Source organism: Leptodactylus fuscus, chromosome 5, assembly GCF_031893055.1.
Source record: "Leptodactylus fuscus isolate aLepFus1 chromosome 5, aLepFus1.hap2, whole genome shotgun sequence".
Classification (NCBI taxonomy): domain Eukaryota; kingdom Metazoa; phylum Chordata; class Amphibia; order Anura; family Leptodactylidae; genus Leptodactylus; species Leptodactylus fuscus.
The window spans coordinates 194608263-194635065 of NC_134269.1; the positions used below are offsets into that span (position 1 = coordinate 194608263).

The following is a 26803-nucleotide window of genomic DNA, read 5'->3' on the forward strand; positions in this document are numbered from 1 at the left end:
ACTGCACATGCGTCCCATTTAAAGCCAGAAGATGTCATCCGAAGAACACGTCGCGGAGAGGGTGTTCCAGAGGAAGAAGAGGCGGTGCTTGAGATTTCTCTCGCAGCATTAGGGATGCCACAGTGCTGTTTGAGTGCTGGGGACCGCCCCAAGTGCTGCGAGAAAACTCATTTGCATACCGACAAAAACCGGGATATCTATGGAATGGCAGCATGGCGAAGACATCTAAAGGTAGGAGAAGAATAGACTATCTTAAGGCTATTCCTACGTTTTAGCGAGAAAAAAATGCAGTTTTAGGGAGCCTTCACACGGAGTCAATGGGAGTCTTATTTATTTTTACATGTGTACTTTGCACAAATTCACGTGCGTTTACTCCATGTGAAGGCTCCCTCAATGATAGAATCCCTTTAAGAAGAAATCCATCACCCACAAAACATGTGAAAAAGCCCTAACATGTCTCACCTATAAAATAGAAAACTACCTACAAAGTCGTTTTTCCTATTGCAGCTTTAACTGCACCCAACTGCAAGGTATAAATAGAGCCTAAATCACTGTAGACAGACAGTATGGTGCAACATTCACGAAGCCTTCACCTCAGAAGGATTCCTCAAATCAGAAACTGAGGGGTTGATATTTCTTTTCAACTCAGGGAGGAGACCCAGAACAGGATACATGGCATATGGTATACAGACAGCCCCTTGTATCCTGTACATAGCACAGGCAGAGTGCACATAACGCTTCCTTCTTCAGCTGTGTGCACTGAGCCGTACTTCACCAGGTCTGCAGGAACACAAACATATGCACTCAGCTTCCAGCAGGGGGAGCACTCACATATCTGCTGTGTCCGGGTCTGCACTATAGACGCCATAGAGAAGGCAGCACAAGAGGGAGGACTGAGGAAGAAGGAGGACGCAGCCTCAGCAAGGAAGACACAAGCAAGTCACAGAGTAACAGGCAGGAGAGGAGACAGCTGTGCAGCCTGTAAGTACACCCTGTATATGTGTCTATACCTGCTGTCACTGTAATACTTCACTACTATACCTTCTGCTCGGTCAGGCGCCTATATACTTCTATTATAGGTTATCAATCTCACTTTACAACACTGTTTCTTACTGTAAACCTAGGTTGTTGTTGTGTTTCTTTTTGTTACTTCCTATATGCTACAATAATAACTCTATCTATCTATCTATCTATCTATCTATCTATCTATCTATCTATCTATCTATCTATCTCTTCCATTACAACCACAGGATAGGTGATAAATGTCTGATAGTGGGGTTCATAGCCCCCTGTTCACAGGACAGGAGGAGTATATATGGAGCCGGAGTGTTGTTGGTTTATTGACAATCTATGGGACTGGTGAAGATACAGTAGTCAAGTACAGCGCCACGGGATCGCCGTCAGTCTCATAACCATCCTTCTATTTAATGCCTAGGGGAATAGAGGGCGCCGCACCCCTCTTCTAGAGACTGGAGGGCCCCCAGTGATCAGACACTTATTATAAGTCCTGGGAATAGCTCTTAGTTCTATTGGAAGAAAAGCACATTACAAATATTTGTTGTTGTTGTGAATCGGTGACAAATGTCATTTGTAGGAATACCCCTTTATGGTTAGGTTCACATGTGGCAGATAAATGGAATGTTTTTGGAAATTTTTGCAATGAATCTGCCTTGTGTGAATATACCCCTAAAAAACCCAAAACCTTACTTCCCCTAGATTCTAGTGTAGCTTGGCTTTCCGGGCTTGATTCAACTCTGGGTCATGTGATCAGAACTAGTACCTGGCAGCAAAGTTGTTCACCATTTCCTCTTTTGTTATCACTGGAAATTATCTATACTATGGTGGATGGCTTTACTATTAGCGTGGTTTCACACGGAGTTACGCTCCGCTCATTCAGACACCTAAACACGTGTCAAAGTGACCGCTGTACAACAGAATCCCGTTCTTACGCGCGTTACACATTGAAATCAATGGGTTTAAAAGCCTCCTATTAATTTCAGTGTGTAGCGTGCGTAAGACCGGCACACATTGAAGTCTATGGGATTCTGTTTTACAGCGGTCACTTTGACACGTGTTTACGTGTCTGAATGAGCGGACTGTAGGGCCTTTTACACGGAGTTTATGCTCCGTGTATTCTTTCTACGCGCTGTGTATTCTGTACATTTTACACGTGTAAAATGTAGTCAGCCATTGAGTTCAATGGCTTTTTCGTATAACGCATGCGCAAAAAGATGCGCGTTATACGAACATGCCATTGAACTCAATGGCTAACTACATTTTACATGTGTAAAATGTACAGAATACATGGAGAGTAAACTCCGTGTAAAGGGGCCCTAACTCCGTGTGAAACCAGTCTCCATTGTACAGGTGGATATAGGGGAGGAAGCAAATTGACTTAGATGCTGGTTCCCATCACGTGATCCAGAGTCAGAGCCAGCATGAAAACTCTACATTGAGCTGAAATAGACCCTGGAGGAAGTGAATATGTGTGTTGTGGGAAAAAATCCAGCAAAAAACAGTTTTCTTCACCCATTACATATAAAGAGAACCACTTATGACTCTAGCTAAAATTAATGTAGCATTTTTCTAAAATGGCAAGAATCAAATAGGCGGCATCCCTGCACTGTGGGGCCTTAGTTTTAGACTGAGGCCCCATGTAGCTAAATGCAGTAAAAAAAAAAAATTTTCATTGCGTTTTTGCAGTTTTCATCTGTGGACGCCAGCCTTTCCACAGGTATATTCTGCTTGTGTTCTTGAAAATCACAGCTTTTCTTCTGCAGATTTTTTTCAGCAATGTTAGGATGGGATTAGCTAGAATCTCATTAACTTTGCAGGTGCTATAAAATGCTACGTTTTCACCAACTGGGGCTTCAGACTTAAAGGGGTTGTCCATGATGAACTGAGAATTAAGCCCTAAACTAAACTCCCCTCACCTTACTTCAAATTTACTTCAATTAAAAGAAATCTTTAATTACCCATATCCCTGGAGTGGTCATATGACCACCCCAGGGACAGTTTATGATAATTATTAGAGATGAGCGAGTACTGTTCGAATCAGCCGATCCGAACAGCACACTCCATAGAAATGAAATGGATGCACCTGGTACTTCCACTTTGACGGCGGCCGGCCGCTTAACCCCCCCACGTGCTGGCTACATCTATTCATTTCTATGCGAGCGTGCTGTTCGGATCGGCTGATCCAAACAGTTCTCGCTCATCTCTAATAATTATTTCACCACTTCCGAAATGGAACGTCACTATTACTCTTCACCCTCCCCTATCCTCATCAATACTTTCCAAACCTTCCTGTGTCCTGTGAAGGCTCCTCCCCTCAATGTCTTATAGCAGTGAGCGGAATGGGTTAGCTAGGGAGATGGAGAGGGGCTAGTAATGGGCGGGATCACTTGTGATCAGGGTGGGAGGGGCTTGGTGAGAGAGGGAGGGTTTTGTAGTGGACTCAGAGAGGAGGGGGGAGCTGAGTAAGAGGGAACTAGTGTAGCAGCTGCACAGCAGACGCCTAGAAATCTCTCCAAACACTGCTAAAGGTATATGGGTGTACTTATTAACTCATTACTAGCACTAACACGCCTTTCTAAAAATAAGATTCTCTGCCTGGAAAACCTCTTTAGTCTAAGGCCCCACGGGCCGTTTCCGCAGCACTAAAGCGCTGCAGGAAGAACTGCTGCGTGAATGCATTGCGGTTCTTTCCGCAGCGCTTTTAAGAGAAAGTTCAGAGTTTTCCTCTGCGGACTTTCTCTTAACATTACATCTACGGGAAAGCTGCTGGCGTTTACATAGGTATAATTGACATGCTGCGAATTGCAAAGTGGCAACGGCTTTGCAAATCGCAGTGTGTCTGCGCTGCAATCTTTTCCGCAAAGTGGGGATGGGATTCGCATGAATCCCATACACGTTGCCTGCACTGTACAACGCTGCGATTTTTCCTGCAGCGTCTCCGCTGTGGGCAAATCACGGCGTTTCCGGTCTGTGGGGCCCAGGCCTTAAGGCCGGGGTCCCATGTGGCGTAGATGTCGTGGTTTCAAAAAAATACTAGCAGTGGAAATGCTACAATTACCAAACAATCACATTTTTGGAAATTGTGGAATCTCAGTTATATCCATGGAAATGCTGGTGAAATGAAAACTGAACTTTCTGTGAAAAGTGATGCGGGAAAAACTGCAATGTTTTCTCCTGCTGAGTTCTTCGGCTGCAGGCTGCAATGTGGGGCCTTAGCATAACGAGGTTTTTCTAGGATTAAAAAACAACCTTTAATAGGGCTAGAATGGGGTTGCTAACATATAAAATTAATATTCGCCTCTTTCTGATCTGGCGCTCTGGTTCAGACGCTGTCCCGATCCTGTCTTTTTTTGCTTGGAAACACACAGGACATGCTTGTAGATGGCTGCTCAGTAAGTCCCTTGGGGAGGCAGGTCACCGCGAGTAGATAGTTGGTGATTTCTTGTTTCCAGGCATTTACAATGAGTCAAGGATACCAGGAAGTGAGAGCAACAGGGACCCGGGCATCTGATCCGGAGCAGCAGGGGATTGGAGGTGGGTAAGTATTATTAGTTTTATGTTGGCTTCCCCTTTCTGAGCCTTATTAAATATAATGTTTAGCTGCAGGAAAACCCCTTCTAGAGGGCTCTGTGTGCTGTATTCATGAGTTCAGCTGCCATTCTGCTGGTCACTCCATTGTTATGGAGGTGTCAGAGTTTGGAAATCCTTCCCCTTGTGAAACCACCTGAGTGATTTATCTGTTATTGATCGGGTTTAGTTATCTTTTGTTTGCAGCCTAGTGACAGGGATAGGTAATAAGCACTGTAGCGTAATGCTCTACTGTTATTCATGGGAAGGGGGTCAAGGTTTTTTTTGGCCTCTAATGTATTTTTGATACCAATGAACTGTCCACAGGGGCAGCCAGATCAGCTGATCGGTGTGGAGTCTAATTGTCAGACCCCCACCCATCAAATACTGATGACATACATGTGGGTAGGCCTTCTATGAAAATTGGGAGCAAGTGGAAAAATCCTTGTGACATAGGGTAAGTTCACACAGGTTTTTTTTGGTCAGGATTTTGAGGCCGTATCCGCCTTATCCGTATTTTGGACTCAGGTTCCGGTCCAAAAAAAACCCATGTGAACTTACGTTTAGGCTACATGTTGTAGGCCTTGCTATGGTTTTTTGAGCCAAAGTCAGGAGTGGATGGAGCAGAAGGGAGATTTATAAGTGGCTCCCTCTATATTTTCCATTCCTTTTGTAGCCACTCTTGATTTTGGCTCAAATCCACAACATCTGCACCAGCTTTACAGTGAGAATGCGGTTATCACAGTTTATATCCCTGGTGTAGAAATCTGTTTTCGTGCTGTCACAGGGTTGGGGCAGGACATACAGATTCAGCACTAAGGCGTTTCGCAGAGCTCAGCAACTTTACTGCAGGAAAAAACAAACGGCTGTAGTGATGGAGACTCTGAGTCAGCGAAAAACTCCATCTCAAAGCAACTTAAAAAAACCAAATATTCTGTGGGTTTATCATTCCACCGGAAAGCTGCAGGAAAGTTAATCGGTCAGCTTTTTAACTACTTATTGTAAGATTTCTTGTTCCTGAAGTGTCTGTAAAGTTCCTAACAGGAAACCTGCTACACATTGGTACTGGCCCAGATTTACTATTAGGCAATGAAAACCTAGACCGGCACCAGATTTATCTAGTGTTACCTTTTAGCTGGCGGTATCTGGTGCATCTTGGTTTGTTTGAGCCGTGGCCCTTTTTGTGAGCCACATTCATATGCCTAGCAAGTCAAAATTTTTTATCCCAAGCTAGAAGCACCACATGTATACCAGAGTCTAGTCAACGTTTGGACATGTGAATAAGGCCTATCATGTGCTACAATAAAGAGAATCTTTCACCACCTCCAACAAGTCCAGCTCTTTATATCAATAGGTGTCACACTGATTCTCACACAGTTGGAATTTTTTCACTAGCCTCCACCCTTCCTGAGCAATAAGTGCAGTTAGTTTTGGTGCCTGATATGCTATTTAGACTCTGTACTGTCAGGAGGGGTTTGATTCTGAGCTCTGACACTGGCTGCCTGTGATTGGAGATCCGAATCACGCCCCCTGCCTGACACTGCCCACCTGACATTACAGAGCTTGAAGCTAAGGCCCTACGTAGACCAAGGAAAAAAAAAAAGTATTGGAAATGCATTGCCTTTTTATCCACAGTGTTTATGACAGAAAGTTGACAGTCTTCCTGTATTGTACCTATACAGAAAACGCCAGCATTTCCGTAGGTATAATTGACATGCTGTGATGCGAACGTTTTTTGAAATTGCAGATTTTTATTTATTTTTTTCTGCCATGTGTAGATAGGATTAGCCAGAATCCCATCTACTTTGCAGATAGTGTAATACGAAGTATCCAAACACTGTGTATTTGCAATGTGGAGCTCTGGCCTAAAGAGGTTTTCCAGGATTTACTGCAAGTCCTCTCCAGCTGTGACGTCCCATGCCCCTTTCCTTGGGTCGCTGTTTGGCCTCGGCAGTCACATGACTAATAAGTAGTGTAATATTACACCAGACATTCTAACAATAACCAGATTTATCACCTGAAAACACTATTTAATAAATCCGGCACCGTTTCAGACTCTCTAGTCTAAAGTTGCACTTTGTAAAACATAGACACTAAATCTGCCCCCTTGTTTTGAAAATGGCTCTGACCACTGTTCAAAAAATAGCCATACTGTCATGTGAATAGATCCTTAGCTACTATATACAGTGCTATAGGCTACATTACACTCTGTCACTAGTATACATCTACTACCATTAGTTTGTAGCCTGGCAGAATTAATAACTCTTGCATCGCAGATCGGTATGTTGCAAACTTTACACCCTGTTTTGTGTTATTTATTTATATATGTATATATATATATATATATATATATATATATATATATATATATTTTTTTTTTAGATAAAGATGAAACTGATCATTTTGGATGACTATACCCAAGCTAGCGAGTGGGCTGCCAAGTACATTAGAAATCGCATCATACAGTTTAACCCAAGTGCGGAGAAATATTTTACTTTAGGCCTTCCTACAGGTAAGTGCAGTTTACTCTTTTTGATCTTTTTGAGATTTAGTGAATGCTTTATGAACCTTTATAAAACTAGAACTGTCTTTATTGCCGACAGTAACCAATCACTGTTTGTACTCCCTATGTCCCAAGGCATAGGGAATACAAATCACATAAAACCGATCCCCAACCAGGAACGGTAAACGACGCCAAGGATGGTCAATAACAAGCAAACAAGAAGACAGTGTGTGAGACAATCGCAGTAAAACACATAGTGAGAGGTAAATATGAAAGCAGCAGAAGGTAGAGTGGATGCAGAGCCATAGAAGACCAGGCCTATAATATATTGATTGCACTGTAACATGTCACAGGCCACAGGACAACACGAGAGTTTAAAAGATATAGTAACATGCTGCTGTCACCAAAAGAGAGAACCTATGTCACAATATATAGTAATATGACATACCGCTGACCGCACTCACAATAGAGCGAGCATATTCCATAAGAGGTAGTAGTTTGGTAGCAGTGTCTACTAGGGGGAGCGTAACATGACGCCACCCGCAGCCACCACTAGTGGGAGCATATTCCATAGAATATAGGAACATGCCGCTGTCACCACTAGAGGAGGCTAAGTCCTCAAGATATAATAACATACCGCTGACCCCAGTCACCTTCAGGGCTCGTTCACATCTGCGCCCGGTCTCCGTAATGCAGGTTTCCGTTTCCTGCATAAAACAGAGCAGGAGACGGAAACCTGCAGGAGTCTTTCTCACCCATTCATTTAAATGGGTGAGAAAGATGTCCGGCCGTGAGCGGCGGTGAGCGTTTTGCGCTCTCCGCCGCGAAACCGGGTTTTTTAATCCGGACATAGTCGGACATGCAGTACTTTGTGTCCGGATTAAAAAATCCGGTTTCGCAGCAGAGAGCATAAAACGCTCACGGCCGGACCCGGTCTGTGCTTTCCGTCTTCTGGCATGCAGAAGACGGAAAGCACAGAACGGAGAGTAGAACGCAGGTGTGAACCTAGCGTTAGAGACAACCTGCTCTACATGAGACAGTAAGACTCTGGCTGTCGCGACCACCAGAGGGAGCTCAGCATGACATTGGTTGCAGTCACCATTAGAGGGAGCCTTTACAAAATAATATAGTTAAAGTACAAGTCACTCACTCATGACATGACATGAGGGAAGAAAGAAACAGAGAAGAGAACAGTTAGTCCCGATCAAAGCTAGCCTAAGAGAGGGAAAACACGAACAGAGGGAAAACCCACTTAAGCAGGTCTTGGATGCACACCGCAGTGTACTCTCAGAGAGCCACCAATCAAAACTGTCGGGGGACGGGTAAAACAACAACGGTTTGCTACCCGTTTCCCGAGCAGTAGCAATTCAATGCAGTGATAAACAAGGGGAATCCGTCTCATTAGAATGATCAGGCGTGCCCGCCATGCGGAGGGAACCGCCATATGAATTAAGACAGATAGGGGGAATGTTTTTTTTATTATTATTATTATTTTTTTTTTTATAGGAGGGGCCACTAAATACACGCATCAGCACATGACTAGCGGTGAATGTTACAAGACCATCACCATAGCAGCATGGGGGGCAGAATTCACCAGCAGAGTCCACAGAGGCCTCCACCAGGGCAGAGAACTTCAAATAGAAGTGAAAGTGGGAGGAGATAATTCTCCCTAGCAGCGAGCTACAAGAGTACAGGCATATAAACAAGACGGAATGCACAACGCAAGGCGAGAATGGCAGAAAGGGGCAGCTTTAATTTTTCAGGAGTATAAGGAGAACTGAAGGCTTTGCTGTGATTGGTTGCTATGGGAAACAAAGACAAGTTTTTCTTTATGAAAGTTTCCAAAATTTACATGATACAGATTGTAACCTGGCTGCTAGGAAACTGTCAGATATCAAGTCTTTGGAATGGTTCACTATGGGAGCGTTCACACTACCGTCGGTGTCCGACATGTAGTGTCCGCTCCTAGTGTCCTCTCAAAATCTGTCACGGACACTAGGAGCGGACACTGGCTGTGTCCGTGACACCTGTCATTCACTTTAATGGGCATCGGGTGCGTTCTTTTGCACTCCGTGCCCGTCCTTCACTGTCCGCTTGTAAAGATGTCCGACTTCTCAAGCGGACAGAAAAACCCTGCATGCAGGGTTTTTCTGTCCGCTTGAGAAGTCGGACATCTTCTCTTGCGGACAGGAAAGGACGGGCACGGAGTGCAAAAGAACGCACCCGATGCCCATTCAAGTGAATGACAGGTGTCACGAACACATCTAGTGTCCGCTCCTAGTGTCCGTGACAGATTTTGAGCGGACACTAGGAGCGGACACTACATGTCGGACACCGACGGTAGTGTGAACGCCCCCTTAGTTGGCTGGCTATTTGTTGTTTGTTTTTTTCCCCACTCATTATTTTTCTTAATTTCCCCATTCATTACTATATTGGGGGTTCAGTGGTGTAGGGGTTAACCATAATTGTATTATTCGGCAGCTACATCACCCACCGTGGCCTGCTTCTGAGCTGCTGGAGCTCACTGTCATATTCATTGCATTTCTATGAGAGCCTCCTCCCTCCTGAGTTCCATAGAAATGTATTGAAATCCTGAGTACCTGTTCAGTGAATAAAACAGTGACCTCTGGCAGTCCAGAAGCCGCGCACAGGTAAGTGACCCTTACACCACCCTACTGAACCACAAATGTAGAAATGAGGGGGAAAATAATAGAAACCGACTTCTACTTTCAAGCTGTCATCTTGTTTAGACAACCCCCTATCCATGTACCCGTTTTTGGTATATGACTGAAGTAACCCAGGACTGCACTTTATTAACCAGAACTAGAAACTGTCCGTGCTTCACACATACAGTGCATCAATTATAGTGGGTGCTGTGTAAGGGCCTGTTCACACAGTGGGATCTACCACTGATTCTGCCTCCTATTGAATGCAATATCTTGCAGGTAATATGCAATGGGAGGCATAGATCACAGCAGGGGCGTCCTGCTCGATCTTACCACGGGATCCATATCTGATTTAAAGTCCACAGCAGGAGACTCCACGCTGATGAGGCCCATTCATCTGAGCTTATTCAGTGAGGGAAAGCTGTTGCAGAAATCCAAGGGGAGCCTAAAGATGGAAAATAAAGAATCTGAGGCTGATGTCCGCCTCAAATTCCTCTCTATTTTCCATTTATGACGTATAAACCTTCAACTTTATATATTGTCTTTGATTTTCATGTGTCCAATACAGGAAGCACACCACTAGGATGCTACAAAAAACTTATCGAATACCATAAAAATGGAGATCTTTCCTTCAAGTATGTGAAAACGTTCAACATGGATGAGTATGTGGGTGAGTGTTACAGAAAAGCCATCACATCTACAGTATAGTAACCTCTCATGTATGTTTCTATGGTCTTTTATATTTATTTTACTATCTTTCAAATGGAAATTTTATGTGGATTCTCCTTTCCTAGTGGCTTTCATTGGAGGCTTTTTATGTCATGTCTTGCAATTCCCCCGTTTTTAAGAATATGGTGAAAAAAAACCAACCCAATGGATTGTCTTCTTTTAGGCTCCATGCACACGACCATAGTTGTTGGGTTTTTTTTTTTTTTTTTTGCTCTCCGCAATGCTGATCCGCAATCTGCAAAAAAACAAACAAAACATGGTCATTACATCAGTATGTCATCTGCAATAATGGGTCTGCAAAAAATAGACTAGCATGATCCCCTACATTTGTAACTGTGAGTCTGTGCCACAAATACGGACAAAATAATAGGACCAGCTCGATAATTTGCAGATAGTTTCTATGGCCCAGACACTGATCAGTAAAAACTACGGTTGTGTGAATGGGGCCTTATAGAGAGAACTTTCTATGTTTAATATGCAGTCCAATCTGCAGGAGATGCTGAGCAGATTGAAGTTCCTACTAAGGCAAATATGCAACAAACTATACATCTAATTAATTATACAATATCAATTAATTGTATAATTATTTTATTGAGAGAGTCCTATCCGAGAAAAGTAACAAATGCTGTTAATGGATCTGGTTTTGCTGATGTATTTTTAGTTTAAGATAAACTCTTAGGTTAAGGCCACACATTGCACAAATGCAGCTTTTTTTGTTGCATATTTTGTTGTTGTGTTTTTTTTTTTTGTTTTTTTTTAAACCAAAGCCAGGAGTAGATTAAAGGGGCTCTATCATTGGAAAAAATCATTTTTAACTAAGCAAATTCTTGCATAGCCTTTAGAAAGGCTATTCCACACCTACCTTTTGTATGTTACTCGCCTCAGTAGTTTTTGAATGAGCCCATTTTTATTCATATGCAAATTATGCTCCAGCGTGCACTCCTCTCTGCTATTCTCCCCTATGTGTTTGTGAGAGCAGAGAGATGACTCAGCAGCAGCCTCCCTGCTCTCACACACAGCAGAGAACAGCAGACAGTGCTTGCTGAGACTTCCGGGTGCACGCTGGAGCCTAATTAGCATATGAATAAAAATGGGCTCATTCAAAAACTACTGAGGCGATTAACATACAAAAGGTAGGTGTGAAATTGCCTTTCTAAAGGCTATGCAAGGATGTGCTTAGTTAAAAATGACTTTTCCCAATGATAGAGCAGAAAAGTATTAAGTGCTTGCTTTATATTTCCCATTCCTTTTGTATCCATTATTGACTCAAAAACAAAACAACCAGAACCTCAGCTTTTCTGCAATATGTGGCCTCAGCCTTTAGTAAGTTTTCCTAGCACTGCTTCTAGGATGCAACTGTGTACCTGAAACAAGGTACAGAATTGCTAGGCGGTGCCAAGAGGAGGCAAAGGTAAAAGTCATTTGGCATGAAAAGCTGCATTGAAAAGTTGGCAAAAGTAAATCTGCAATTGTATAGCTTACGTAGGTAGTTACATGGATAATGAATAACCATACAGTGTAGCAATTCTACATTTATTTATTTATTACAATGGGCCCTTATGGGTAATTACACTGTATGGCAGCGGTCCCCAAACTTTTTGTACCAAGAACCACTTTCATGTAGGTCAATTTTCCTGTGGCGGGGCAGGGTTGGGCGGCTTATAATAGAACACACATTTTAATTATTACTTTTATACATTTTACCTATACTTTATTAAAGGAGGTCTCTCTTCATATTATGCATATGAACAGCTCCCTTAATAAAAGAATGGGAAGGGTGGGGGACCATCACTCCTGTGTGTGTGTGTGTGTGTGTGTGTGTGTGTGTGTGTGTGTGGACTATTACCTGTGGGGCACTACTAGGGAACTATTATAGTAATAGTGGCCCTCCACAGGTAATGTTGTTAACTAAGGGAGCAATAATACTACCTGTGTGGGGGAGATTATTATCTGGGGGGCACTACTAGGGCTTTAGTATAGTTATAGTGCCCCCAGTTCATAACATTACCTGTGTGGGAGGAGACTGTTATTATCTGTGGGGGGCACTATTGTTAGCATGGTTTTGAACAATTTCTTAGTTCTCTGGGAGTTCCTGGCATCCCCTTCATTTGTTTACAGCTGTACCTTCCTGTTGATTGCCTTTACTACAACTCCCATGATACTTTGGTCTGCGCTCAAAGCTCACTCCCATGAAGTGGAATTAGGTGGGTGGGCTGCAAACAATGAAACGGGCGGTATAGTCTGCTGACATTGCGGGATGGGAAATGTATATATAGATGGTCCCTGCAATGGAGCTTTTAAATGATATGCACATATATTACAAAGTTGGATGGGGGAATGGGGAAACACATTAAAGTGCAAGTTTATCCTGGACAACCCGTTTAAGGAAATCTGTTTCCTTTTCCGCTGATGCTAGGTTCACACCTACGCTCTGGTTTCCGTTCTTTGGGTCCACCTGGGGACTTGCAGGACTTTTCTCTCCGCATTATTCAAGCGGAATGGGGAATCCCCAAACAGGCAACGAGCGCTGATGTGAACCCAGTCTTTTTAAGCCGTTCTCTTGCTCCTTCTCTTCAATCTGTTTGTTCACATTTATATGTGTTTCTGTATTCAGCCTCACACATAAAGCTGTATGAAGCAGTGAGAGGTTGAGTAGGATTCTCCTGCCAGCTAGAATTGATTTATTGCCTTATTTTGTGCACTAGTAGCTTCTTGTCTACAACCTAGCAGTGTTAAAGGGGTTGTCCCATCACAAGGATCCTATCTATACTGCTTGTTAATGTGAATGTAAGACTTTTCCTAAATACATTGCTTCAGCAAAACTGCTTTGTTTGACCACTATCTCACTTTATTCATTTTTTTGGGACACATCCCTTGACTTATCTGGTCATAAGTCAAGTGATGTATCTGCTAGTCCTATTACTTGGCTACCCACCTGACTCGTGTCGTGGACTGGTGTAGGCATGCTGTTTCTAAACCTTGGGACTACATCGAACAGGCATTCTCTCCGATCCCTTTGCAGGTTGCCCCTTGGTTGGACTCCTCCTCATTGTCGTCTCTCTTTTCTCACCCTACCCTTGGTCCCACGCTTCGGATTTGCTCCAGGGGCCTTGTTCGCTCCACTCTCCTCCCTAAGGATTCCGCTCTTTTTCCAGTGCTGGGCAATCCTGCCTTTCCACCTGGAATGTTTGACCGAGTTTTTCGTAATTGGCGCCGTCATGGGATTTTCCGTGCCTGTCACTTCCAGGACGCAGGGGGATGGACTACACTCCTGAACTCCCAGGCCCCTCCTGAGCTGCCCCCTTTGGATGCTTGGCGGGGGTTGCAATTTCGTCACTTTTTACATTCTCTCCCTGCTCCTGCAGAGTTCCGCGTCGAACCTACCCCCTTGGAGAGGATTTGTGTTGGTGCTGGCCCCCTCCGCCACTCCCTCTCGCTTGCTTACCGGATCCTGGTTGAACCTCCGGAGGATTTTGTTCCGCCGTTCTTGCTGAAATGGGAATCTGATTTGTCCCTTTCCCTCTCTCAGGAGCAGCGTAAGCGCATTTTTCGCCTTTCTCATGCTGCTTCCATCAGCTCTCACCACCAGGAGGCCAGTTACAAAATCTTGTCCCGTTGGTATAGGGTTCCTACGAGACTCCATGCTATGTTTCCTCAGGTCTCCCCATTATGTTGGCGCTGTGGCGACGAGGAAGGCACGCTGCTACACATCTTTTGGTCCTGTCCTGCCCTTTCGTCCTTCTGGGAGGGGGTCAAACGGATAACCCTCCAGCTTACTGAAACTTCTCACCATTTGGGCCCTGCCCTGTTCCTTCTTAATCACTGTGAGTCTTCTGTAAAGGTCTTTAAGCGTTCCCTACTTAGATTCCTGATCCTCGCTGCCCGGGCTTGTATCCCCCTTTTTTGGAAACGAGTGGATCCTCCTCCTCTCTCCCTCTGGATTTCGAAGGTCAACGAGATAATGCGCATGGAAAATCTCACGTCTTTCCTGCATGGCACGACTGAGGCGTACATCAAAACCTGGTTCTACTGGTTCAGGTCTCAACAGTCTGCAGAGTACCGGACGCTTCTGGGCTCTGACCCCTCCTCTGATTGATACTCTTGTTGTTCGTCTCATGTATTTGACCAGTGGTTGCTCCCGAGCCCCTCCCAACTGGCTGTGGTATGGATGACCTGGCGAGTGCTCTCACTGGTTTCCTGGCTGCTCACACTCACCCCTACCTACCCTTTCTCCCCCCACATTTAGTCCTCTCCCCCATCCATCTGTCCCACTAACCCCCTCCCCCCTCCCTTCTTTTTTTTTTTTTTCTTCTTTTCCCTTTTTCTTTCTTCTATGTTGTTTTCTTTGTCTTTAATATTTTTTTTTTTTTTTTGATTGTATTTTGTGTTGCACTGTGTGCTTTTCCTGTTCGCAGGGCGGGTGTTCGCCTTGTACTTGTTTTTTCTTTTCTTATTGTAAAAAATTTTCAATAAAAATTTGAGTTACAAAAAAGTGATGTATCTGCTGCTCGGAGGGAGGAGGGGCTAAGTGCACGGGAGCGAGCCTGGAGGGGGGGTAGTTTACCCTTTGGGGGGGAAGGGGCCGCCAATACAGACCCGGCATCCGCTGTAATAGAGAGGCGGATGCCGGGGACGGTTAGACGCCAGCACAGATGCCAGCAACATCGCTATGCTTCTGCCCTGCATGAAACCAGCAGCGGCAGGAGCGGAATAACAGCATCGCTTCTGCCCCTGCTGGCGTCATGCAGGGCAGAAGCATAGCGATGTTGCTGGCATCTGTGCTGGCGTATGTGCCGGCGTCTGTGCATCTGTGCCGGTGTCTACACTCCCCGGCATCCGCCTCTCTATTACAGCGGATGCCGGGTCACATATTCACATATGCATAAGCCAAGCGGCGAGATGCCGCTGGCCCTGTGTGCCCGCTCATAGACCAGTCTAGCCTTCACAATGCGAATACAGACCCGGCACCCGCTGTAATAGAGAGAGGCGGATGTCTGGTCTGCATTCGCACTGTGAAGGCTAGACTGGTCTATGAGCGCGCACGTAGGGCCAGCGGCATCTCGCTGCTTGGCTTTGCATATGTGACCCCGCCCACCAATGACGCAACAAAGCTGGAAGACAGAAGATTTTGCAACAACGAAGACTGGTGAGTATGCGATGTGGGAGTACCCCTTTAGGAGTCCAGACTATCAGAGTGTAAAAGCAGCAATTATTTGAGCATCTTTCCTAACCCCCTCCCACTTCATAGACTAATGTGAAGAAATTAACTCTACTTGAAAAGTGAAGAAAACCTATTCCTTTATTAAAATAAGTTTCTCATATTCACTTGTTCACTTCATTTACAAAATGTTGTTTATAACTGGAGGTATGGACCTAAAAACCTGACAAATACAGAGGCCTGTAGGACAAGATGTAGCTAGAGTTGTATTATATCCATTTTCTCTGTAATTCTTCTTGGATTCTGTCTTGCCAGCTGTACAACTTATACTAACCTTAGAACAAATATTGCATCACATGGAAGCCATAGTCCGCAGCAATAAGATATCATTAATTGGTGCTAAAGTACAACATATGCCCTAGGCAAGAAGTAGGCATTTCATTGTCCACTGCGCTGTGTACTTTTACAGTTGTACAATTGGATAATACTTCTCTGGCGTTAGAATTTCTGTAGGTATCACTGTTGACTTTAGATTACACTTTCTAATGTTAATAACAGATTATTTCTTCTAAATCACTAAATCATGATGGTGGATATTTACTTAATGTACAACTGTAAAAGGAGTCTGCATATCACCCCAGCCCTGTAGATTCAGCAGACCCCTTCAGAGTCATGTAAAAAAAAAAAACAATTCTCTTCTCGTGAATCAGTTCTATTGAGAGATCACCGATTTTGGCAAACGGGCTCTTTGGATCAAGGCTCCCATTTCTCTAAATAAGTCATCTGCATATTGACAAAAATGGTTATCCTCTGGCAACGGGGGCATAAGGGAAGAACGCTGTTAGGTTAGGGTCACCCTAATCTGCAGGGTTGGGTTGATATGCAGGATTCTTGTGACAGACTCCCTTTAAAGTGGGGATCCACCATTAAACACCTTACTATTTACTGAAATAGGTTGTATATTCAGTGCTGATTGAGTTTCATGTTTCTTATAAGCGGTAGAACTTGTTTTGTCTGTTACATAGTTCCAAATCCCTTGTGGTTGAAGCAATTTCATCTTAATATGCTTTCCTGTCTAAGGGCAGTATAATATAGCTAGGACTGTACTTCTAGTTGCCGAAATTAAATTTTTTTTGTTGGTATTTTGGCTACTAGGAGTGCTGAAATGACACATTGGACATATAGTCTGAGTCCAGTGTATTACTGAGCAGAGTGCTCTGCCCACCTCATAGCCTGGTAAATGACAATGTGCCGTGTGTGCAGAGCCAGGGGGCGCTCTCTTCATGAATACACTGGACTCGTGTTTATTCCATCAGCTTCATAGGAGCTAAACCATAAAACTAAATTTTATGCAGTTTTGATAACCAGTAGTAAAGCCCTGTGTCATACATAGGTCAAAATATTAAAGCTTTACAGATCCACTTCAAATAATAAAATTCTGTCTGCCTGCAGTTCCAGATATAAGAACGTTCTTTCATCCATATTTATAACAGCCCCCTTATCATATGTATTCTTATTTATTTGCTTTGACTTCCAGGACTGCCCAGGGAACATCCAGAGAGCTATCACTCCTTTATGTGGAATAACTTCTTTAGGCACATTGATATCAGTGCTGAGAATGCTCACATCTTGGATGGAAACGCTCCAGATCTTCAGACCGAATGCGACTTATTTGAAGAGAAAATTAAGGCTGCGGGTGGAATAGAATTATTTGTTGGCGGTAAGAAAGTAGACAGATTGCCATTTTATTTATGGCTACATGTACTGTAGCTGTAAAAGTTTAAAAGGGATTTCCAGTCTTAGCACCTTATAAGTTTGACTTTGGAGGTCTGACTTCTTCTTTTTCTCTGTCATGCAAGTAACTCGACTATTCACCTAGGTCATGTGTAGGGGTAATAAAACTTGCCTATGTAGCACCAACAGAAGTTTTTAGGGGTTAAAAACCAAAAGCCACTGACAGACTCCCTTTGAAATCATGACTTAAAGCAGAGAAGCTGCCTGGTACAGTAGGGTTGAAGGAGCTGTTATGGGGCTTTGCTATAGCTGAGAATAAGGGGCTAGCAAAGTTGTTGTTTTGTAATATTTTGTTTTTTTTGTTTTTTTTCTTGACAGGGATCGGGCCTGACGGTCACATAGCTTTTAATGAGCCAGGCTCCAGTCTGGTATCTAGAACTAGAGTGAAGACATTGGCCATGGACACCATACTGGCAAATGCACGTTTTTTTGACAACAATCTCTCAAAAGTACCCACCATGGCACTGACCGTTGGAGTGGGAACAGTGATGGATGCAAAAGAGGTAATGTGACTTAAAGGGATTCTACCACTAAACCAACATTTTTTCTAATTACCACATCGGAATAGCCATAAGAAAGGCTATTCGTCTCTTACCTTTAGACATGGTCTCCACGGCGCTGTTGTTTAGAAATACCTGTTTTAACTGATATGCAAATGAGTTCTCTGCAATGAGGGTGGACCCCAGCGCTCAAACGGTGATGGGGGCATCCCCACTGCTGCCCAAGAGCTCACTCCAGCGACAGCTCCGTCTTCAGCTGCAACCCCGCCTCTTCTGTCTTCCGTCTCGGTCCAACTTCCGACGCCTGCGCAATACGCTCCTGTATTGAACTAGAAAATGGGCCCGCCCTCATTGCTGCAGATAACTCATTTGCAAGAAACAGCGCCATGGACACCACGTCTAAAGGTAAGAGACGAATAGCCTTTAATCAACCTTCCTTTGTCAAGGTATCTCCATTTTTGTAAAAAGAGCTATCGTCTTGTCATACAGGTCACCATAACCATTTACTAAAGCCCTAACATTAAATCTAACTAGTAGCTCTGGTCAGTTTGTTTCTAAAATATTGGGTACAATAATTGCTCAGTATATGGAATGAGACAGATTTTTATCTTTTCTTTACTGCCATAGGTAATGATTCTGATCACTGGGGCACATAAGGCCTTCGCCCTGTACAAGGCTATAGAAGAAGGAGTAAACCACATGTGGACAGTGTCGGCCTTCCAGCAGCACCCAAGTACAGTGTTTGTTTGTGATGAGGATGCAACACTAGAGCTGCGAGTAAAGACTGTAAAATATTTTAAAGGTATATTTTTAGCTCACATCATTATATCAGAAAGTGTAATATTTGGTGACACTTGTAACTTAGGGCGGGTTCACATTAGTGCCCCGGTCACAGTTTTGCAGGTTTCCGTTTCCTGCCCCAAACTGGGCAGGAGACGGAAACCTGCAGTCATTTTTCAAACCCATTCATTTGAATAGGTTTGGAAAGTGTCTGGCCATGAGCACCCGTGAGCATTTTGTGGTCTCCGCGGCAAACCTTTTTTTTTTTTTTTTCGGACATGCAGGACTTTGGGTCCGGTTAAAAAAAAAACGGTTTCGCCATGGAGAGCACAAAACACTCACAGCCGGACACTGTCTGCCAGGTTTCCGTTATCTGTCGGCAGAAGACAGAAACCTGAAAACAGAGTTCGGGCGCAGCTGTGAACCCGCCCTTATCAGTATATGAAGTTGTTTCTATTTCATCTTTTGTTGCAGTAAAATCCACCCACTTTGCCTTATATTCACACTAGCCTCTCCCGTGACTTCGTCTATGTGTTGTTGGTGTCGATGATTCGCCTATATTCAGCAATTTGCTGCCGTTGATGGTTTACTTGCTCAGGCGTTTCGTCAGCTCTCAAGCTGTCCTGCTGCTGAACTCGTTCCTTGCACCGTGCCTGTGATTATTCCAGCATCTCAGCAGCTTGCTGGGACGCCATATAATGAGTGTGTTGTTGGCGTCAATGATCCCCCTGAGCTCTGATCACTAGCGTTTGTTTTTCTGCTAGCAGTTTTTTGCTGCTAGCGGGAAAAAGAAGCGACATGACCTTTCTTTAGGCGGATTCTGTGTGAGGAAAACAATAGAAATGAATGGGAAGTGGAAAACGAGTTTTTTTTTTTTTTTTTTTTTTTTACAGTCCACTCACTTTAGGGGAGGGGGTAAACCGCCTGGCATTTTCTGAAGCGGTTTTTACCAACAACTGCTCCAGAAAGGTCCAAAAACCACTTACTAATTAGGAAGCAGGTTTTTTTGGACCAAATTAAGCCACACGTAATTTACGTGTGAACTAGCCCTTAGTGTCCTTAATGGCACAACCCCTTTAATTAGCTTATGTGACTATCTCTGAAGAGCTTAATGACTTATAGTGTGGCAATGTCAACAAATCCACCTTTTCTTGTTATTGTGAAATGGAAACATAATAATAATTTTAGCGCCAGCCTATTCCGCAGCACTTTTCATATCAGAGGATGACTTGATGAAAAATGATGAAGCAACTTTAGCTCATTGTCATAGGTTATACCGCCAAACAGCAGCATCCTGTATAGTAGAGAACATCTGCTCACCATTATGGCCCCCACTATGGATTTAGCCTCTAGACAGAACATCAGCACAACATGTGTTTGGTGTGAACATCATGGACAGCGTAGCAGTGAAAATGCCTGCTATGGCTGTAGTATCACGCTATAGCAGCTGGCACTTCAATAGTCTAGTCTGGCAGATGTCAGAACAAAAAAAACCTCTTTCCTCAGTGCCTAATAAGGTTGGTGGAGACAGAATAATGGTTTGGGGCTGCCATTGATGGAGTTGGGGCCCTATGTTCAGCTGGAGGAAAATGTTACTATAGCAGAGATTTTTTAGAAAATGTTGATCTTCAACTCTAGGAGAGCAGCAAGGCGAAAGCCATTTTCTCTTTTAGCTTGACCATACTCTTCCCTTTAAAGTATATACATATATGTGTATGATATACTGTATATTGAACTCTGAATGTGTATGGGAGTGCACACTTTAACTTCTACTTTATGCTGCCATCTTGTGTCTGTATATAGAATAGGCAGCGTAATATAAAGTGCATTAGTTCTGAAGAGTATGATTAAAATTACAACTATTAGTGATAAAACTGTAGAATCTGGGGCAACACGGTGGCTCAGTGGTTAGCACTGTAGCCTTACAGCATTGGAGTTCTGGGTTTGAACCCCGCCAGGAACAACATCTGCTATGAGCCCTATATGGGGCTCATAATCTACAAAAAAAAACAAACTGTAGAATCTTTAGAGAGTTGTGAAACAAAACTCAAATACATCAAATGTTTTTATTTTTTTGAGACTATAGCAAGAGATTTTAGTGCATACCAGACACTGTGCTGGACATTATTGGTGTCCATTACTCTCATCAATAGGATTAGAGCAGCAGACATAAAAGGGGTTGACTTGTTATAGACACTTATCCATGGGACAGGGGGTAAGTGTCTGGGGGGCCTACTCACTGGTTCCCCTAGTGATGAGGAGGATGGAAGACCTAATGTCCCCTAAGGCCTTCTTGTGATTGGAGCGTCAGTGCGCTTATATAACTAGCTCTCCATTCACTTCAATGAGGCTGCCAGGACTGTAATCTCCGGCAGCATTGGATGAAGTGCTGGTCATGCGAGTGCAACCTCCTGAGCAATCAGTGATGTTATGTGTATGTTCTGTACTGTCAGATAGGCAGTCCCCATCCTTCTGCTCCAGCCCAGGACCACCTATCTGACAGTAGTAGGCAGAATTGTACTGAAAGTAACAGCAGTGACTGCTCGGGAACAGTTAAGGCCAGAGAAAAAAATTCCACCAGTGCTGGGATCAGTGGAGCGGCGCCTATTGAAGGATATAATGAGGTGGTGAAAGGTCTCCTATTTAAATAGTTGTTACTTCTGTGCAGTACTAGTATAGGTGGGTAGAGGAGGCCTACTAAAAATCCAATGTATAGCCCTGCTGCATATCTGGCATGGACTCCCATTGTAAAAAAAAAAAAATATTGGGTCTGCTGCAGGATGGCCATTGCAAATATCCTAGAGTGAAACCACCCATTGTAAAAAGCAGCTGAAATCGGCCGGTTTCACTCTACAGCTGGGGCTGGTTTTCAACCTTTGCACAGCAAAATTAACCTGTAACTTATTCAAAACTGGTAGAGCTAGTCACTGACACTGGGATTTATTTTTTTGACAGTTTGCTTCAATTCCATCCACTACATTGGTACTGTAGATTGCAGTGTGTCAGCCACCAGTTATTCTCCTAGGAACTGAACCGATGCAACTATACCACGTGTAACTAGACATGAGCACTTTTTTTTTTTTTTTAGCCAAAGCCAGGACTAGAGTCAGCAAAAAGAAATGAGTCTTTCCTTTTATATTATCTATTCCTTAGGGCTCATTCACACTACGTAAACGGCAGCTTATTCTGATCGTAAAATACGTTCAGAAACAGCAGCGTATAAAGCAGTTCTATTCATTTCTATGGGAGCCAGCATACGAGCGCTCCCCATAGAAATGAATGGGTTGCTTTTTTCACTTCGAGCACTCCCATTGAAGTGAATGGGAAGTGCTTGCGTGTACGGCTCGGCATGAGCAGAACTAGCCGTACACGCGGGCACTTTCCATTCACTTCAATGGGAGTGCTCGTAGTGAAAAAAGCAACCCATTCATTTCTATGGGGAACGCTCGTATGCCGGCTCCCATAGAAATGAATGAGAACTGCTTTATACGCCGCTGATTCTGAACGTGTTTTACGTTCAGAATAAGCTGCCGTTTACGTAGTGTGAACTCACCCTTAAGAATCAAAAATGCAAAATCTGTAACTAAAAATGTGCGTCTTCAGCCTCAAAATGGAACCAGCTAGATCCTATTAGTTTCTCTTTTAATTGAATACAGAGTTAGGGAGCCTGCACATGGAGTTTACGGAGTGAGCAACGTAAAAAACAGATCCCATTGACTTGAATGGGATGCCGTCACACCTTCAAGTCAATGGGATCTGTTTTTTTACGCTGCTTACTCTAAACGAGTTTACGTTCAGAATGAGCAGAGCGTAAACTCCGTGTGAACGCTCCCTTAAAGGGATTTAATCATTAAAATCCTTTTTTTTTTTCCTTAACACATAGGAATACTCTTAAGAAAGGCTATTCTTCTTCTACCTTTTAGATGTCTTCTCCGCACCGCTGTTCGGTAGAAATCTGGGTTTTCTTCTGTATGCAAATGAGCTCTCTCACAGCACTGGGGGCCTCTCCAATGCTGCAAGAGAAATCTCCAGAGACTCCTCTATCTTCGTCTGGAACTGCCTTTCCTTCTGCATCTTCTTCCGGCGCTAGCTTCAAACTTTTAGGCATGCACAGTCTGCTCTGCTATCGGGCCTTAGGCAGAGCCAACTGTGCATGCCCAAGGCAATTTGCATTTTAATGTTTGAATCCCTTTAAGGCTTAATACAGATGTAACCGCTGACCACTGCTGCATCACTGTACTGAAGGAATGGAGTCACATGAATTTTACTTGCAAATATTCACACAAAATTGCCCTGTTCTAGTAATACCTGTCTAGTAAAGGTTGCACAATAACCAGAGAGGAATGCAAATGTCTACCACGTAAAGATTCCAGTCGTGCTCTCAAGGCTTCTCTCCAGTCTGTGCAGCTGGGTTTGTTTTTTACTGTATGGGTCATATACATGGAGGCCGAATCCCCAGACTGGTAACGTCCAGTTTTTCAAGTTATTCACATTTCTAAGAGCAATAATAGAGAACTGCACAGTGTATAGTTTTAAGAAAAGATGGTAGAAAAGCGATATGTTTTTAGTAATTTAGACCTATCTGGAGAAGTGATGGGACCTCTGTAATACAATTATAGATTGACATCTGTGCTCTTCTGTTTACAGGTCTAATGCATGTTCACAATAAACTGGTTGATCCACTGTTCAGCATGAAGGAGACAGGACCTGGAGCTGGACAGACCCCGAAGAAACCATACAGTGACTGAGCAGAGGAGCTCCAAGATGTCTTGATGAAGAATCAGACTGTAACTGTGCTGCTTGAAGAAACTGGTTTGCTACGTCTGACCAGCCAGGAGGAGGAGGACAGTCCTTTAGTGCCTGGTGGACTAGTATGATGCCATCGCACCATTACTAATATGAACTCCTGTTGTTGTTTAGGCTACATTCACACAGCCATATTGATGGTCCATGTAAGGACTATATATTTTTCACACCTTTAAAAATGAATATTTGGGACAATTTTCCGTCCTAAAGCTTTAGTGTAATAGAAGTACAATCTCCAGCCCGACCACAAAACCTATAGCTAGAATAACACAATAGGGATGTATAATGCTGGTATTTTTGGTAACTAGGCCGAGATTTATTGTGTAATACGGACACAAAGATGCACTTGTATTATGTTTGTCTGAAACCTGCCTAGCACAATATTAATATGATTGTGTGAATACAGCCTTAAACTGAGCCTTACTTTTTTCCTGAAATTTTTTTTTTAGGTCCAAAATAATTTTTTCAAATATTCTAAATGTTTTGTATTAGAAAAATAAATGTTGTATTCACTACTTGTGTAGTTTTCATATGTAAATAAATGTTGCAGAGTTTATTTGCAGTAACCTGGGTTGGTTCCTTACAGCCACTCAGACTGAAGACCTATACAAACAAATCGCCTCTGAGCATATTGGTTTTCTCAGAGGCCATGCTTTGCAGCAATCTCATGATGTTACAACTGCTAGCAGACCGTGATACATGCGTGCTAGGAATAATAAATACCACATTCCTCTAACTCTCATGGCTGAGCAGTAAATACATCTGCCAAATCTAAAATGTAATCTAATATTTTACAAATCACTTGTGTGACACTAAAACAGCTCTTACCCATCGAGGCTTGGGCTCCACAAGGTGTCCTGTGGGATATGGCACCAAGACAGGCAATAGAACAACCCTGCTGAAAGAGGACACTGTCATTAGGAAATACTGGTGGTAGACAAGTATCAAAATGGTACTCTGACTTGTCTGTGGCTACACTGCTCCATATGCAAACTTTGCTCAGACACCTTTCTTTCTAGCATAGCCAGCTTTGTTTGTTCTACAGTAACTTTCTTTTTTTTTGTAGGATTGGACCAGGCTGGGTTGAGTTTTTTGCAGAGAGTACAGTACTGTGCTTCCACCTTCACACTCCGTATTATTTCTTGTGGCTGCAGGCAACAGCTGATCAGTGGCGGTGCTGGATATTGGACCCCCTCCAATCTGATATAGGTCCTCAAAAATATGTAACCTGGAAAACATCTGTAACTTTCCTGCGCCCGTTGGAGTCTAGAAACTACAATCCTTACATATAAACCCCCTACATATACAGTCCTATGAAAAAGTTTGGGCACCCCTATTAATCTTAATCATTTTTAGTTCTAAATATTTTGGTGTTTGCAACAGCCATTTCAGTTTGATATATCTAATAACTGATGGACACAGTAATATTTCAGGATTGAAATGAGGTTTATTGTACTAACAGAAAATGCGCAATATGCATTAAACCAAAATTTGACCGGTGCAAAAATATGGGCACCTCAACAGAAAAGTGACATTAATATTTAGTACATCCTCCTTTTGCAAAGATAACAGCCTCTAGTCGCTTCCTGTAGCTTTTAATCAGTTCCTGGATGAAAGTATTTTGGACCATTTCTTTCTACAAAACAATTCAAGTTCAGTTAAGTTTGATGGTCGCCGAACATGGACAGCCCGCTCTCAAATGATCTGAAAACAAAGATTGTTCAACATAGTTGTTCAGGGGAAGGATACAAAACGTTGTCTCAGAGATTTAACCTGTCAGTTTCCACTGTGAGGAACATAGTAAGGAAATGGAAGACCACAGGGACAGTTCTTGTTAAGCCCAGAAGTGGCAGGCCAAGAAAAATATCAGAAAGGCAGAGAAGAAGAATGGTGAGAACAGTCAAGGACAATCCACAGACCACCTCCAAAGAGCTGCAGCATCATCTTGCTGCAGATGGTGTCACTGTGCATCGGTCAACTATACAGCGCACTTTGCACAAATAGAAGCTGTATGGGAGAGTGATAAGAAAGAAGCCGTTTCTGCACGTACGCCACAAATAGAGTTGCCTGAGGTATGAAAAAGCACATTTGGACAAGGCAGCTTCATTTTGGAAACAAAAATTGAGTTGTTTGGTTATAAAAAAAGGCGTTATGCATGGCCTAAAGAAAAAAAAGACAGCATTCCAAGAAAAACACATGCTACCCACTGTAAAATTTGGTGGAGGTTCCATCATGCTTTGGGGCTGTGTGGCCAATGCCGGCATCGGGAATCTTGTTAAAGTTGAGGGTTGCATGGATTCCACTCAGTATCAACAGATTCTTGAGAATAACGTTCAAGAATCAGTGACGTAGTTGAAGTTACGCCGGGGATGGATATTTCAGCAAGACAATGATCCAAAACACCGCTCCAAATCCTCAGGCATTCATGCAGAGGAACAATTACAATGTTCTGGAATGGCCATCCCAGTCCCCAGACCTGAATATCATTGAACATCTGTGGGATGATTTGAAGCGGGCTGTCCATGCTCGGCGACCATCTAACTTAACTGAACTTGAATTGTTTGTCCAAAATACCTTTATCCAGGAACTGATTAAAAGCTACAGGAAGCGACTAGAGGCTGTTATCTTTGCAAAAGGAGGATGTACTAAATATTAATGTCACTTTTCTGTTGAGGTGCCCATATTTTTGCACCGGTCAAATTTTGGTTTAATGCATATTGCGCATTTTCTGTTAGTACAATAAACCTCATTTCAATCCTGAAATATTACTGTGTCCATCAGTTACTAGATATATCAAACAAATGGCTGTTGCAAATACCAAAATATTTAGAACTAAAAATGATTAAGATTAATAGGGGTGCCCAAACTTTTTCATAGGACTGTATATTCTATCGGATCATCACTGCCTGACAAACTACTAGTCTAGTCTATGCAGTAGCAGGTCAGTTGTATGTGACAGCCACCACACAGTAGCTCTTATACATTCCACTTGTTGCACCATTATGTCCTTTCTTGGTTAAGATACCACAGTTTATATGCAAGGGTGCATCCATCTGCCATCAGGTTGTTGTGTTTTTTGGGGTTTTTTTTTTGCTTTATTTTCATACAGATGACCTAGGTATGAAAATGAATCAGATTGGTGGAGGTCCTAAGAATACCAAAGGTCATCAGTATGAAAAGCTGGACCCTGCCTATAAGGCTGGTCTTACACGACCGTAATGATTCTACGGTCCACATGTTGCTGATCAGCAACATACACTCCGCAGATGTTCGTGTCCTGCCG

General features: G+C 43.2%; 1 protein-coding gene across 1 annotated transcript; it reads left to right on the top strand.

The window, feature by feature from the left end:
• Nucleotides 1–868: 868 nt before the first annotated feature.
• GNPDA1 (glucosamine-6-phosphate deaminase 1) lies at nt 869–23963 on the top strand. Its single transcript, XM_075274983.1, has 7 exons — nt 869–981; nt 6967–7096; nt 10322–10423; nt 17178–17360; nt 17753–17937; nt 18562–18736; nt 23362–23963. The coding sequence occupies exons 2-7, from the start codon at nt 6973–6975 to the stop codon at nt 23460–23462; spliced, it is 870 nt and encodes a 289-aa protein (XP_075131084.1). The 5' UTR covers nt 869–981; nt 6967–6972; the 3' UTR covers nt 23463–23963.
• The last annotated feature ends 2840 nt before the right edge of the window (nt 23964–26803 follow it).

Excerpts from the sequence above, each read along its gene's own strand:
- GNPDA1 (XM_075274983.1), top strand. The coding sequence starts at position 6,973 with ATGAAACTGATCATTTTGGATGACTATACCCAAGCTAGCGAGTGGGCT. Across the intron at positions 7,097-10,321 it reads TACTTTAGGCCTTCCTACAG|GAAGCACACCACTAGGATGC; the intron begins GTAAGTGCAGTT and ends TGTCCAATACAG. Across the intron at positions 17,938-18,561 it reads CAGTGATGGATGCAAAAGAG|GTAATGATTCTGATCACTGG; the intron begins GTAATGTGACTT and ends TTACTGCCATAG.